Source organism: Oryzias melastigma, linkage group LG11, assembly GCF_002922805.2.
Source record: "Oryzias melastigma strain HK-1 linkage group LG11, ASM292280v2, whole genome shotgun sequence".
NCBI lineage: Eukaryota > Metazoa > Chordata > Actinopteri > Beloniformes > Adrianichthyidae > Oryzias > Oryzias melastigma.
Genome location: NC_050522.1, coordinates 22,251,514 through 22,264,551, shown reverse-complemented (window position 1 = coordinate 22,264,551; position 13,038 = coordinate 22,251,514). Strand labels below are relative to the sequence as shown.

At 35.9% G+C, this 13,038-nt stretch overlaps 1 protein-coding gene across 1 annotated transcript; it reads left to right on the top strand.

Annotated features, from left to right (window-relative positions):
• The first annotated feature begins 15 nt into the window (after nt 1-15).
• Nucleotides 16-11,969, top strand: LOC112162568 (H-2 class I histocompatibility antigen, L-D alpha chain-like). The gene is made up of 9 exons (XM_036214210.1): nt 16-2,041; nt 6,937-7,197; nt 7,349-7,573; nt 8,828-9,112; nt 9,354-9,696; nt 10,036-10,079; nt 10,161-10,190; nt 10,299-10,331; nt 11,727-11,969. Exons 1-5 carry the CDS (start codon nt 1,987-1,989, stop codon nt 9,548-9,550), a joined length of 1,023 nt encoding a protein of 340 aa, XP_036070103.1. The 5' UTR covers nt 16-1,986; the 3' UTR covers nt 9,551-9,696; nt 10,036-10,079; nt 10,161-10,190; nt 10,299-10,331; nt 11,727-11,969.
• Nucleotides 11,970-13,038: the final 1,069 nt, after the last annotated feature.

The window sequence follows — 13,038 nt, the reverse complement described above, 5'->3', positions numbered from 1 at the left end:
AGCTACCCCTAGGGCTGGGGCCGGTAACACACATTTACAAATGTATGAACCTTTTTAGTGCTCATTCCAACAGCAAAATACCTTAAAATATACATACGTCCACATGGCGGGAGATCTACATCAAAATCTAAGTATCCATATCAAAATAAACGTGTGTGGAGTAACAAAGTTTAATAGATTCATTTCTGTTGTTCAGAAGAGGAATTTTTATGTTAACTAAACAATGAGGGAACTTTCCTGTGCAGCCAAGAAGCAGAGCGACTCTTAAAAATGTTGCCAGTCACTTTTTTTCGTTTTCTTCATCTTTTGCAGCACCTTAAAAAACGGTAATTTACTTCTCAAACATTTTTTAAATGTCCCATTTAAAAGTGAAAGAGTTTAATTTGTTTCAGCTAAAGAGTAAAATGTTACAACAGAGTATTAGGGCCACCAAAAAAAAGAAGTTATATTACGAGTGTTAAGTCATAAATTTACGAGTTTAAATCTCATAAATCTACAAGTTATTAAGTAAAGTGACCGAACTCCTGTAAGTGAATGTCATTTGCAGCAGCAGGCCAACTTTTCAGGTATTTGGAAGCTCTTTTGTTTGATTTGCAGTTAATTAATGTATCATTAACTGATGGGTCACTGCAGGATTTATTTTTTTAATATAAAATTTGATACATGGATCATTTATTAAATCCTTGATAACTGTTGTTAGAACACACTGCAAAGCTTTGGCAAGGAGAAGGTGCTTCCATCACCCCCGCACCCCACCCTGGTTCTTCACCAGCGCTCTCCATCCTGCGGACTGCAGGTTAAAACTTGTTCGTACTTGCTAGCGCATGTCACTTACGTCAAAAGATATGCTGCTGCAAAATGTTTGTTTGATATGTTTTCAAGTTTGTGTGCTGAGTTTGTAAACATCGGAAAAATCCCATGGCTCTGTGGTGGCTGAGCTATTTACTGTAGCGCACAATCTTTAGTAAATAACTAATATGAAATTGTTGTTTTCCTATCTACTCGTCACACCCACAAAAAAAATAAAAAGAGCAGATAAATCACTTAAGAGAACTAATACGAGACAATAAAAAAAACGCAAATGAGACAAGTGAGTACGAAGGATAAAAAAAAAAAATAATAATTATAATAATTGAAACATAAGGGTGAAAGAGCCTTTGCAGTAGTAGCTCCATCTCTCTGGAACTCCCTTCCTCCCAGACTCAGTGTTTTCTTTCAAAAAGCAGCTGAAAACTTATTTTTAAAATAGATTTTTCTTAACTTTGTTTTTATATTACTTTTTTACTCTGTAATTTATTTTTCAGCCCTTTTTGGTTTTATCTTAAAAGGTGCAGTATAAGTAAAGATTGTTATTATATTATTATAAAGGCATTCAGTGCACAAGGAGGTAAACTAGAACAGGAGCTGCTGGAGAAAAGGCATCATGCATAATGAATTGGTATGAAGTTGAGAGAAATTGTAGATTTATAAATGCAGCTGACTGGTGAAGCTAATCGCAGATTTGAGGAAAGTTGCACAAGTGCAGATGGTATAAAACTGATCAGCATAAAAAAAAAATCACATCATTGACTTGTGTGGTCTATGAAGTTCTATCAACAGAAACTGTTCATATGTGGCCCAAATAAACATCTGTGAATTTCGCCTGGAATTGTTTTTGGTGACTTCAATCAAAAATGTGTTGATTAGTTTGTTGACTACATTTATTCTTGTTTTCTTTTTTTTTACTTGTTTTGTTTTATGAAATTACACCTAAAACCTCAATTCTGTGTTGTGAAAACAGTTTGTTAAACATCCACAGCAAAATTAATCTCTGGAACCTAGAGCTTTAGGCTCTAGGTTCCAGAGGGTTAAACTTTGGTATGGGGGCGAGACAGGACAGGATTACTGTATGTGGGAGTGTCTGGTAGAAACAAAATGTAAGCGTGACAAGGTGAACACTCCAATGTACGAGCAAACCTGATACAAAAAGAGGATCAACGACTGACTATGTTTTTCATCGTGATTCACTATGTGTTGGTCGCCATAAACATTGCAAGCAGTGGTAAGTTTTGACATTTTTAACAATATCATAGGTTCAACTGCAAATTTTAAACTAGACCAGGGGTCAGCAATGTTTGACATGAAGTGCCAATTCAAAATTTTGTCTTCAACAACTGTGCCATCACCAACTATCGTGTGATCTCTGTTGTCGTTTGCCGTTTGGCACACAGGTGGTTATGCAGAGTTTTATGCCGAATGATTTTTCGGACACAATCCTGTATTTTTAAGTCACAGAAATATCAAGTTATGCAGCAGCATGAAAGGTCTTGTCTAAGGACCTTCACTAGATTTTAGCTCATTGCCGCTGTGAAAACTGAACGTCGTACATGCAGCCAACTAAATTATCCAGCCACTTCTAATTGTAATGTGAACATTATACAAAGAAATACAAAGACATTTCCAACATATCTGAAAAAAATGTAATTCCAAATAGCTTTTTTTAAAATATATTAGCTCAAAATTGTGCTTTTATTATAATATTGCACAAAGAAAATAGTTGAAACACTGTTGCAACTATGTTTGTTTGAAACCAAAAATACTGCATTTGTAGTGTGCTGTACTAACAGTAATAGGATTGGATACTTTAGAACAAAATATCATCCATATTTCTAAGAACTTCACAACTGTTAATAAAGAAAAAACGTGTATGATTTACTTTTTCATTAGTTTGGTATTTATAGGGATTTAAATATTCTGTAACTGGACAGCATCATTCTTCATTTTTACCTCCCAGTAAATGCAGTGGTGATCAGCTTAACATTAATTTTAAAATATGTTCACATTTCATATTGACGTTTGGCAGAACAGAAAGTTAATCTGGGTTTAATCTGACTTTGGTTGGTTATTATTCAAAAAACTGAATTTATCAATCAATCTTTATTTAGTAAAAGCTGTTACTCCTCTTGAAGGAAAACGGTTATTGGCTTTAACAAACAACATTCTTTTACATGCCTTCACATGCTCTTTATCTGCCCCGTCAGAACTATGAAATAAAATACAGAAACTTAAATCAACCTCTTCAATCTCAGACTGCAAATCAAAATGACAAATTGAAATCCATTGGCCGCATTAACTCTAGAGGGGAAAACTTCCAAAAAGAAAAACAACTTCATGCTTTAACAGGCAGTGGCGGTCCTGGTACAGATGTCGCCATAGCGAGCCACACCAGTAGCGCCCCTCAGTGCCCCCCACCCCCAGAGGAATATATTGCAAAACTTTCACAACCTGAAACCAGTTCTGTTCAAAAGATAGAGATAAAACCCAATTTTCAAAATTATTTTACACCTAGAGGTCAATCGCAGCATTACACTCATAAAACTCACATCATTTTGTAATAGCTTTTTCTGTGTAAATCACAGCAACATGAAACCACCCCATTCAATAGAGAAAGAGAGTGTGCAACTTTCACAACCATTTTATACCCCTTGAGGTCAATTGTGGCATTACACTCTTAAAAATAACTTCTCTTTGCAATAGCTTTTTGTGTGAAAATCACAGAAACATGAAACAACCTCCATTCATTAGATGAGGAGAGGGAGCAACTTTCATAACCATTGATTTCATGTTTCTGTGGTTTTCACAGAAAGAGCTCTTGCAAAGAGAAGCAGACAGTAACAGGTTCACTCCACAGCTGTGAGGCTGCTGGACCCAAACCGTGCCAACAAGAACGAACCCCGCGAAAATAAAGCGACCTAACCAGCAAGTCCTACTACATAAGATCCCCATATGGAAACAAAACTTCATAAATGTCAGCGACAACAACAACATGATAAAAAGAAAAAAAAATAGATTTCACTCTGAGGTTATGTGCTTGGATTTTTTTCTTTGTTTAACGTTCATTTTTCTTTTTTTCACTGTTTTGATTGTAGCTTATAAATTATAAGTTGTGTATATGTGCATAAAATCACCAAAAAAAAGTTTCATCTTCGTCTCACTTTTCAAGCTTCAGCCTGAATTAGACGCAGCCGTCTGAGGAGCGCGAGACAAACTTGAAAGGACCTGGTCATATTTTCAAACAGAAAAAAGATCCATTGTTAGGATGGTTATTTATTTTAAATACCGCTGAACGCGCTTCTCACGAGCTTCTCACGTGCATCTGATCAGACTGTAACGTGGCAGCGCATGTGAAATGACAAGCTGCAGCTTCGGCGCGCGTGAGGGCGGGGCGGCACGCCGCTCTGCAGCGGCGTCACCTAAATGCTCCTTTTATCTCGACAAAAAGGAATAAATGTAAGTAAATCCAAAAGGACCACTGACAGAATCAAATGTTGGAATGGTTATCCCTCAAAGGCTTGAACAATGACTTGTACAATTCGCCGTTATTAAAGTAGAAGTTGTTTACATCTGCGGTCTCGTGGTTGAGGCGTGGAAAGTGGTTGCAATAAACTCACTCCAGATTGGCGACAGTACTTCCTGTAGATTCCATGACTCAGCTATGACTCAGACCAATCGCTGAAGATTGGTTGCAAATGGCGATATCCGTTTCAGGAAATGATGGTGAAAGCGGCGGCCTACTTCCGCGAGGAGAGGAGGTAATGCATTTCCAATGGGGGACCTCATTGCTCGCTCAGTCCATTATTTTTACAGTCAATGAGTACACTGCACTGTGGAACATACCAAATCAAAAAATGGGAGAGGGGGGTGAAATTCGCTGGTGGCTGGGTGAATCCCACACAGGTAATTGGGAGAATTTTTTAGTCCAACACTCATCTTAGGTTAAAACTATTTTCCTAATAAACCACTTGAATTCATCACACCAAATTACGACTTACATTCACCATGACTGTATTGTTTAAATTAAATTCCAATCTCTCAAACAAACTATCGCAAGAATTGGTATAGTCCGAAGCTGAGCTGATGCGATGCTAGCCGTAGTTGGTGTCAGAGGATGCAAACTTGTTTATTTTTGTGAGTGCAATAAAATACAAAGGACAAAACCATCCATGGAAATGTTGAGAACAAAGGGACTAAGGACCTGATAAACAATTTCAGGTTGCAGTTTTGTTCAATGAAATGTTTCAGTGTAAAAAGTTATCTTTTGGAAACTTTCCATGTTTTGAATATGTAGCCCTACAGCTGAAGGCCTCACTCAAAACCATATTTATAAATATCTACCGCCCCCCTGGATACTGTCCAGAATTTAACCTTGAGTTTAGTGAACTGCTGTCTACAATTTGTCTTGATTTTGACTGTATAATCATGGCTGGAGATTTTAACATCCATTATGGAAATCTTGAGAACAAAGGGACTAAGGACCTGATAAACACTCTGGACAATTTCGGGTTGACTCAACATGTAACAGAGCCCACACACAACAGAGGGAATATTCTTGATTTATTGATTTCCAAAGGTCTGAACATCTCTAAGGTTACTGTATGTGATTTAGGTCTGTCTGATCACTGCTGTGTTTTCTGTGAGAGCACAATTCCAGTACACACAAATGTTTTGAGGGAGGAGATCACAAAACGGTATATAATTGAAAATACTAGTGAGATGTTCAATCAGATTTTCTCTATGACTCCTCCCCTCTCAGGGAATTCAGTCAACGAACTTTGTTAATAACTTTAAAGTTAAAGTCAGTTAAAGTCCCACTATTTGTCACGCACCTAGGTGTGTGAAATTTGTTCTCCGCATTTGACCCATCCCCTGGGGGAGCAGTGAGCTGCAGACACAGCCGCGTTCGGTAACCATTTGGTGGTTTATAATAATAACTTTAATTCCAACATGTCAAATATCATGGATAGTATTGATCCTAGTAAGCTGAAGGTGATCTCTGGTAGGAAAAAAATCCCCATGGAGAAATTCCATTCTGGTAAAGAACGGAAAAAGAGAATGCCGGAAATCTGAACGCAGATGGAGAAAATCTAAACTACAGGTAGATTATGACATCTATAAAGAGAAACTTCACTTATATAATTTACAACTGAGCAATGCAAGGAAGTCCTATTTTTCTGACATTATTACCAAAAACTCCCATAATGCTCGGGCCTTATTTAATGTAGTCGACAGGTTGACAAAACCCCCTGTGTCAGTGGCACCAGAACTTTACCCCACCAAAGCCTGTAATGACTTTGATAAATTCTTCAGGGACAAAATCAAAAACATTAGACAAACAATTGTTTCATCAACTACAAGTTCATTAATCATTCTCTGAAATTCTTATATTTTTTCAGTAAACATTAATGATTCACACAATATCTAATAATCATTGATTATCTTTAGAACACATAATTACAATAATCCTGTAATCATTGCTACATATTTTGGATTAAGTAGGCGACAGTTTTAAAATTCTGGATTGATAAAATAAATTGTTGATGTGATCAAGATAACCGGCTTTATGTATAATTCTGATGGCTCGTTTCTGAAGCAAAAAGAGAGGATGTACTGAACTCTTAAAATTATTACCCCAAACTTCTATACAGTAGGTGATATATGGTAATATTAAAGAGCAGTGCAGTAAATATCTACAGTTGTATTCTAATATATATTTTGATTTATTTATAATTGAAATACCTTTTGAAATTTTAGTTTGAATGTGTCTGATGTGTGGCTTCCAACTCAGTTTGTTATCAATAACAATCCCTAAGAATTCAATTTCTGTAACACTTTTAAGTCACTGTTAACTTTAATTGAGAGCTCTGTATTGGCTTTGTAATTACCAAAAAACATCACTTTAGATTTGTCTAGATTCAAAGGTGGAGTTTAAAGATCCTTGTGTGAAGAGATGATCATTCTTTTCAAATCCAAAAAATACAAACAGACGACAAAATAGCTTTTTGCTGTCACACCCTGGCGTGCCACTGTCTTTCCGTCAAGTGACATATTTACATTCACATTTTACATTTTTTTCTGAATGTGTGGCCTCACATGTTTTTAAATAATTACTTTTTATAGAGATACACTCTCTGCTGCACACCTGCACAGTCTTCTCCGAACCTGTGAACCTGACAGGCATCCATGAATTCACTGCTATTGGTCTGCTGGACAACAGAATGATCTACTACTATGACAGCACTGAGCAAAAGAAAATTCCCAAACAGAAGTGGATGAAGGAGATACTCGAACAGGAATACTGGGATAAAGGTACAGAGTACGAGAAGGGAGAAGAGAAGCGATTCGAAACCCTGATCAGACAATGGACATCAAGTCTCAAAGGTTATGTATAACAGCAACAATATTCAATTAAATAATCATTCTCCATAGAATATAATATTAATGCAATCTATTTTATAAATGAATGTTGTCACATGTTTTATTACCTGAATATAACGTTTGTTTTTAATGTTTGTCTTCCATCTCCCCTCAGGCATTCATGTTCTTCAGTGGTTATATGGCTGTTTCGCTGAAGAGGATAAAAATGGTACCCTCCAGTTTAAGCGTGTCTTAGACATGTACAATTTTGACGGAAATGTAATCCAGGCTGGAACACTCCTCCATGTGACAGTGCCTTATGACATGAAGGAGTGCATGGACATGATAAAAACATTCCTTAATTATTCAACATCAGAGCTCATAAATGCCTCCATTACCGGTATGTTAAACCTTTGGCTGCCTTCTGCTCACCAATAACTTAGATTCCAGTTGTAAATTTTAAAAATAAAATACATTTTAAAAAAACAAACAAGCAAAAAACGCCCCTCTCACCGTTCGCGGGTGGTTTTCTCCTCTTAGCTCGAGTCCTCTACCAGAGGTCTGGGAGCTTGAGGGTCCTGCAGTATCTTAGCTGTTCTTAGCACTGCGCTTTTCTGGACTGAGATATCTGAGGTCTTTTCAGGGATCTGCTGTAGCCACTCCTCCAGCTTGGAGGTTACAGCCCCGAGTGCTCCAATTACCATGGGGACTACTGTCGCCTTCCAAGCAGTCTACAATTCTTTTCTGATTCCCTAGTATTTCTCTAGTTTCTCATGTTCCTTCTTCTTGATGTTACCATCGTTTAATACTGCCACATCCACCATAACGGCTTTCCTCTGTTCTTTATCCACCACTACAACGGACTAGATGTGAGATATACACACACATATATATATATATATATATATGTGTGTGAATATATGTATGTATGTATATACATATACATACATAAATGTGTATGTATGTATGTTTTGCTTTAGATAGATAGATAGATAGATAGACCTTTATTGTCATTATCACAAGGACAATGAAATTGCAGCAACCGTTTCAGTGCAAGTGGCATAAAAAATACAGAACATAATATAAAAAATACGATATAAAGTATAAAAAAAATGTAGAAAAATATATACAATGAACTGTGCCATATAAGACTATGATGTGCAAAAAAGCGAGCATTTAAATAACCAGATTTACAGATTTACATATGCATATGTACATAGGCAGTATATAAATATATGAACATGTACTGTACAGCATGATGAGCAGTTATCTGTGTGAGTTGGAGTTTAGCATAGATACTGCTTTTGGAAAGAAGCTGTTTTTCAGTCTGTTTGTTTTTGTTTTGATGCCTCTGTAACGCCTTCCAGAGGGCATCAGGGCAAACAAGTCCGAACCGGGGTGTGAACTGTCCTTGATGATGTTTTGAGCTCTGCTGAGGCAGCGTGCAGAGTAGATGTCAGACAGGGTGGGGAGGGGGCATCCAATGATCTTCTGAGCTGTGTCTACCACTCTCTGGAGCCTCTCCTTGTCTGCAACGGTGCAGCTGCCGAACCAAATAACAATATAACCAATATAACCAAATTACTAAATTTAGATATTTTGCATACTGTTGAATATCAATCCTGATAGCATTACCTTCTGTTTTTCATTACAGAACCACCTGAAGTGTTCATGTTTGCAACACGAGCTAAAGAAAAAACAAACATTGTGCTGACCTGCGTAGCCACAGGCTTTTATCCAAAGAATATTACTATGGAGATCAAGAGAAACGGCCGTGTTCTAACAGCAGATGATGGGCTGCTTTCAACCGGGGTTCGCCCAAATGACGATGACACTCTACAAAGACGAGACCATGTGGAGATTCTGAGGACAGACTCTGCAAATTACACTTGCAGAATCACCCACAAAATAATCAGTATATATGTTGAGAAGACCTGGGGTAAATAGGAACATTTTTATTTATTTTTTGTTATTTCCTCAACTAGAACAGTTCTACTGTTGTTTTTAATTCTAAAGCATTTTGAGCTGCAGAAAGCATGAGAAGCACTTTTTACAGATAAAGTTTGATTAGAAATAGTTAGAAATAGATGTCTGCTTTAGACAGCAAATGTCATTTGAAGCTTGTCAAAAGAAAAACAAAGATATGATATTAAAGAAAATTATTATTTTCTTCATTTTAGATCGACAACTTCCTTTAAATGATGATGCAGGAGGAGCTATTACTATTGGCGCTGTTGTTGTTGGAGTCGTCTTGTTTGTGCTTGTGTTTGTCACGGGGATTGTGTTGCTCATGAGAAATCGTAAGCACAGAATGTTTCATCTCATTTCTCTTAAAACTGTATTAGATCAACTTGCACTTGATGATCTTAATCTTTAAATATACAACATGATGTACATTTATCAGAACAGCATTTTCTACGTTTGGTTTATGCTTTACAAACTCTGACTTTCTTTTGTATGAAGTTTGCTTTTCTGTAGGAACTTCACAAGAAAATCCTTCTGTTTCTTCAACTCCTGCCATAAGTAAGTGTCTCTCTTTTCTGCAATGTTGTTTGTTTCCTTATTCATGAAGAGGTTGATGTTGTTTGTCTGTTGTTTTAGAATAGTGTTTGTTTGTAAAATAAAAAAACATTCTTAAATGTTATAGACATGCAAATGTGTTTATGGCAAATTATATTAAATATATACAAAAAATGCTCTTAGTTTGCACATTATGAATATTTAATATGTTTTATGTGATGAATATTATTAACCAAACAATTTTTATCCAGAAAATATATTTTCAAATTGTTTTAAAGATTTGAAAATTAAGAAAATAGGCAGTAAAAGTTAAGTACTTTTTTATTACTTTAATTTCTTTAGCTGCAGGTTCAGAAAATATTCCATTGATCAACCTCCCAAGAGCGGTAAGTGTTTTTCTTACAAAAACTTTTTTAATCAGCTAAAGGTTGGCAAAATCCTACCTAATGTAATTTTGTTCTTTGTAGGTGTCATCCCCGAGGGGAATTCTTAACCAAGTAAGTATTTTTCTCTATTTTAAGATAAATCTAATTAAATTTTGTTACATGTGTAATATGTGTAATATTTCTGTCTTTGTACATTTGTAATCTTTATCTCCTCTCCAGAGAACACCAAACCCCTCATTAAGAAGATCAATGGTAGGTTAGGTCCTAATAAACTATATTAAACATTCATTGATATAAATGATATATTTTCACAGCTGTTGTTTCTACAGCATTTGGAGCAGATGACTCAGAATCTCTAACAGTTTGATGTCTCGTCATCATTCATTCTTCCTAACTTCTTGAGTTAGAAAAAAAAAAACAGAACAGAATTAATAGAGTTTCAACTTAATATGTTATTTGTCTGGATTAGTTACTCAGGTCTCATAATGTAACAAAAATGTAAAAAGCCAAAAGCATACACTTGTTTATGCTTTTTTTTTTTTAAGAGTTGTGAAGTTCTTAGAAATATTAAGGATATTTTGTTCTGGTGAATCCAATCATGTTGCTGTTAGTATGACAAATCACAAATGCAGTACTTTTAGTTTTCAAAAAACATAGTTGCAATACTATTTCAACGATTTTCTTTTTTGCAATATTATTACGAAAGCACAATTTTGAGCTAATATGTTCAAAAAAAGCTAGTTGACCTGCTGTTTATAAATTACTATTTTTTAAGATATCCTGATTTTTTTTTATTGTATTTTTTACATTAAAGTTCACATTTTGTAGTTAGAGGTGGCTGGATAGCTCAGTTGGCTGGTGTAGGACGTTAGACAAGACTCTTCATTCTGCTGCATAACTTGATCTCTCTGTACCGTTAAAATAAAGGATTCTGTCATCCAGCATAAAATTCTCTGCATAACCACCTGTGTGAATCAGTGACAGCTGATTCTCTGTGGTGGTTCCTGACAGGATAAGCCAAAAGATGAACAAAAACAGAGTTCACATTATAGTTGGTGATGGCACACTTGTTAAGGAGAAAATTTCTTAAACGTTTCTGACCCCTGCTTTATTTCTTGCTCAGATAAAAATCATAAAGTGCTCTTTCATTTTTCTTTTTTTTTTTACCATTTAAAATTTGATTGATTGATTTGAACACATCTTTTTTCTTTTCCTTTTTTATCTTTATCATGTAAATCCCCAAATTGAATTTACAAGTTTTATATATTTTTCGTAAAATCTGTAAAAAAAAAAAAAAAAACTATAATCAACAAGAACAGTTCTTCCTTAACAGTGATTACTTCTCATTAGTATCTACTTTTACTGTTAGATAATTTGTACAATATGCTGAATCCCTATTAACCATAAAGATTTACAATTGAGCTCAGAAGTGTGTTCTCCATGTACTTTAATCTTATAATATTTAAATTCCACCTGGAATCCTATGTTTGCCTAAACCATGTTGAATACCAAACCTAATTATTTTTTGGGTTTGCTGACATGCATTCAATGAAGAATCAACCTTTACACAGTATATGTTAACTTCTGATAAAAGTGAAAGGTTTCTTTGATTTGTTTTATTTATTTATTATTATTTCTTTTTTTCAGTCTGACCCCACGAAGAAGACCAGCAAGAACGAGAAATTTTATTCCAGCATTTAGCAGTCTAAAGATTAGGGAAGTGTTTAGTTAAAGTTAAAACAGTAAAGAAAACAAACATTTAATGTTAGTTAAAAATAATTGTTTTATTTTTTAACATGTTTTTTATTACTGCATACATTTTTTAAATGGCTGTCACAAAGTATTTAATATATTTGTTTATATGTCTAGTGTGTATAATGTTTATAAGTGTAATATATGTATATATATATGGATTTTTATATTAAATGAAGGCTGCACGGTGGCGCAGTGGTTAGCGCTCTTGCCTCACAGCGAGAAGGCCCCGGTTCGAATCCCGGCTGGGACCTTTCTGTGTGGAGTTTGCATGTTCTCCCCGTGCATGCGTGGGTTTTCACCGGGGACTCCGGCTTCCTCCCACCGTCCAAAAACATGCTTCATAGGTTAATTGGTGACTCTGAATTGCCCCTAGGTGTGAATGTGAGAGTGGATGGGTGTGTGATTGAGGCCCTGTGACAGACTGGCGACCTGTCCAGGCTGAACCCCGCCTCCGCCCATCAGTAGCCGGGATAGGCTCCGGCACCCCGCGACCCCGAAAGGGACGGAGCGGACAAGAGGATGAATTAATGAATAAATATTAAATGAAGTTTTTTTTATACTTTTATGCAGCTCGAGACTAGTTCAAACCAGTCAGGGGAAGTTTTTTGGCACTCATCAGTTCTTTTCCACTGGTAAACAAAGCCATAAATTACCTTGTTGGCGGGACAAGGGTCCGAGGTATTGACCACTCAAGCTTTAGATTTGGTGAGGATGACCATACAAAGGTGCTACGGTCCGGGGGGCTTTCCCCTTTTCTGACAGAACATTGGCCTGGAGCCAAATAAAGCCTGCCTTAAACATTTATAACCAATCATGTTTTACTATCCGTTGTCTGTGCATGTCCTGAGACCCAGAGATGTCTGTACGAGTCTGATCCAACTTTTAATAAATTGACTGAATTTCAATTGAGTCTTTTGATCACTTTCTTCCTCATCAACGAACAGGCAGAGGTTAGTAGGGGCTACACTCAAAATACATATACATATATATATATATATATACACACACACATACGGGTGTGAATGTTGAGTTTCTTCTCACACGACTCGATTTGCTCGTAAAAACGGGCATACATTTGATTGTCCATTATCTTTCTTTGAATTTTTCTCTTTTGTTTAGAAGACATCAGTGTATTAATAGACTGTTTTAATGCACTCCATATTCATAATAATGTTTATGAAATTGAAGTTTGATTGTTACAAAA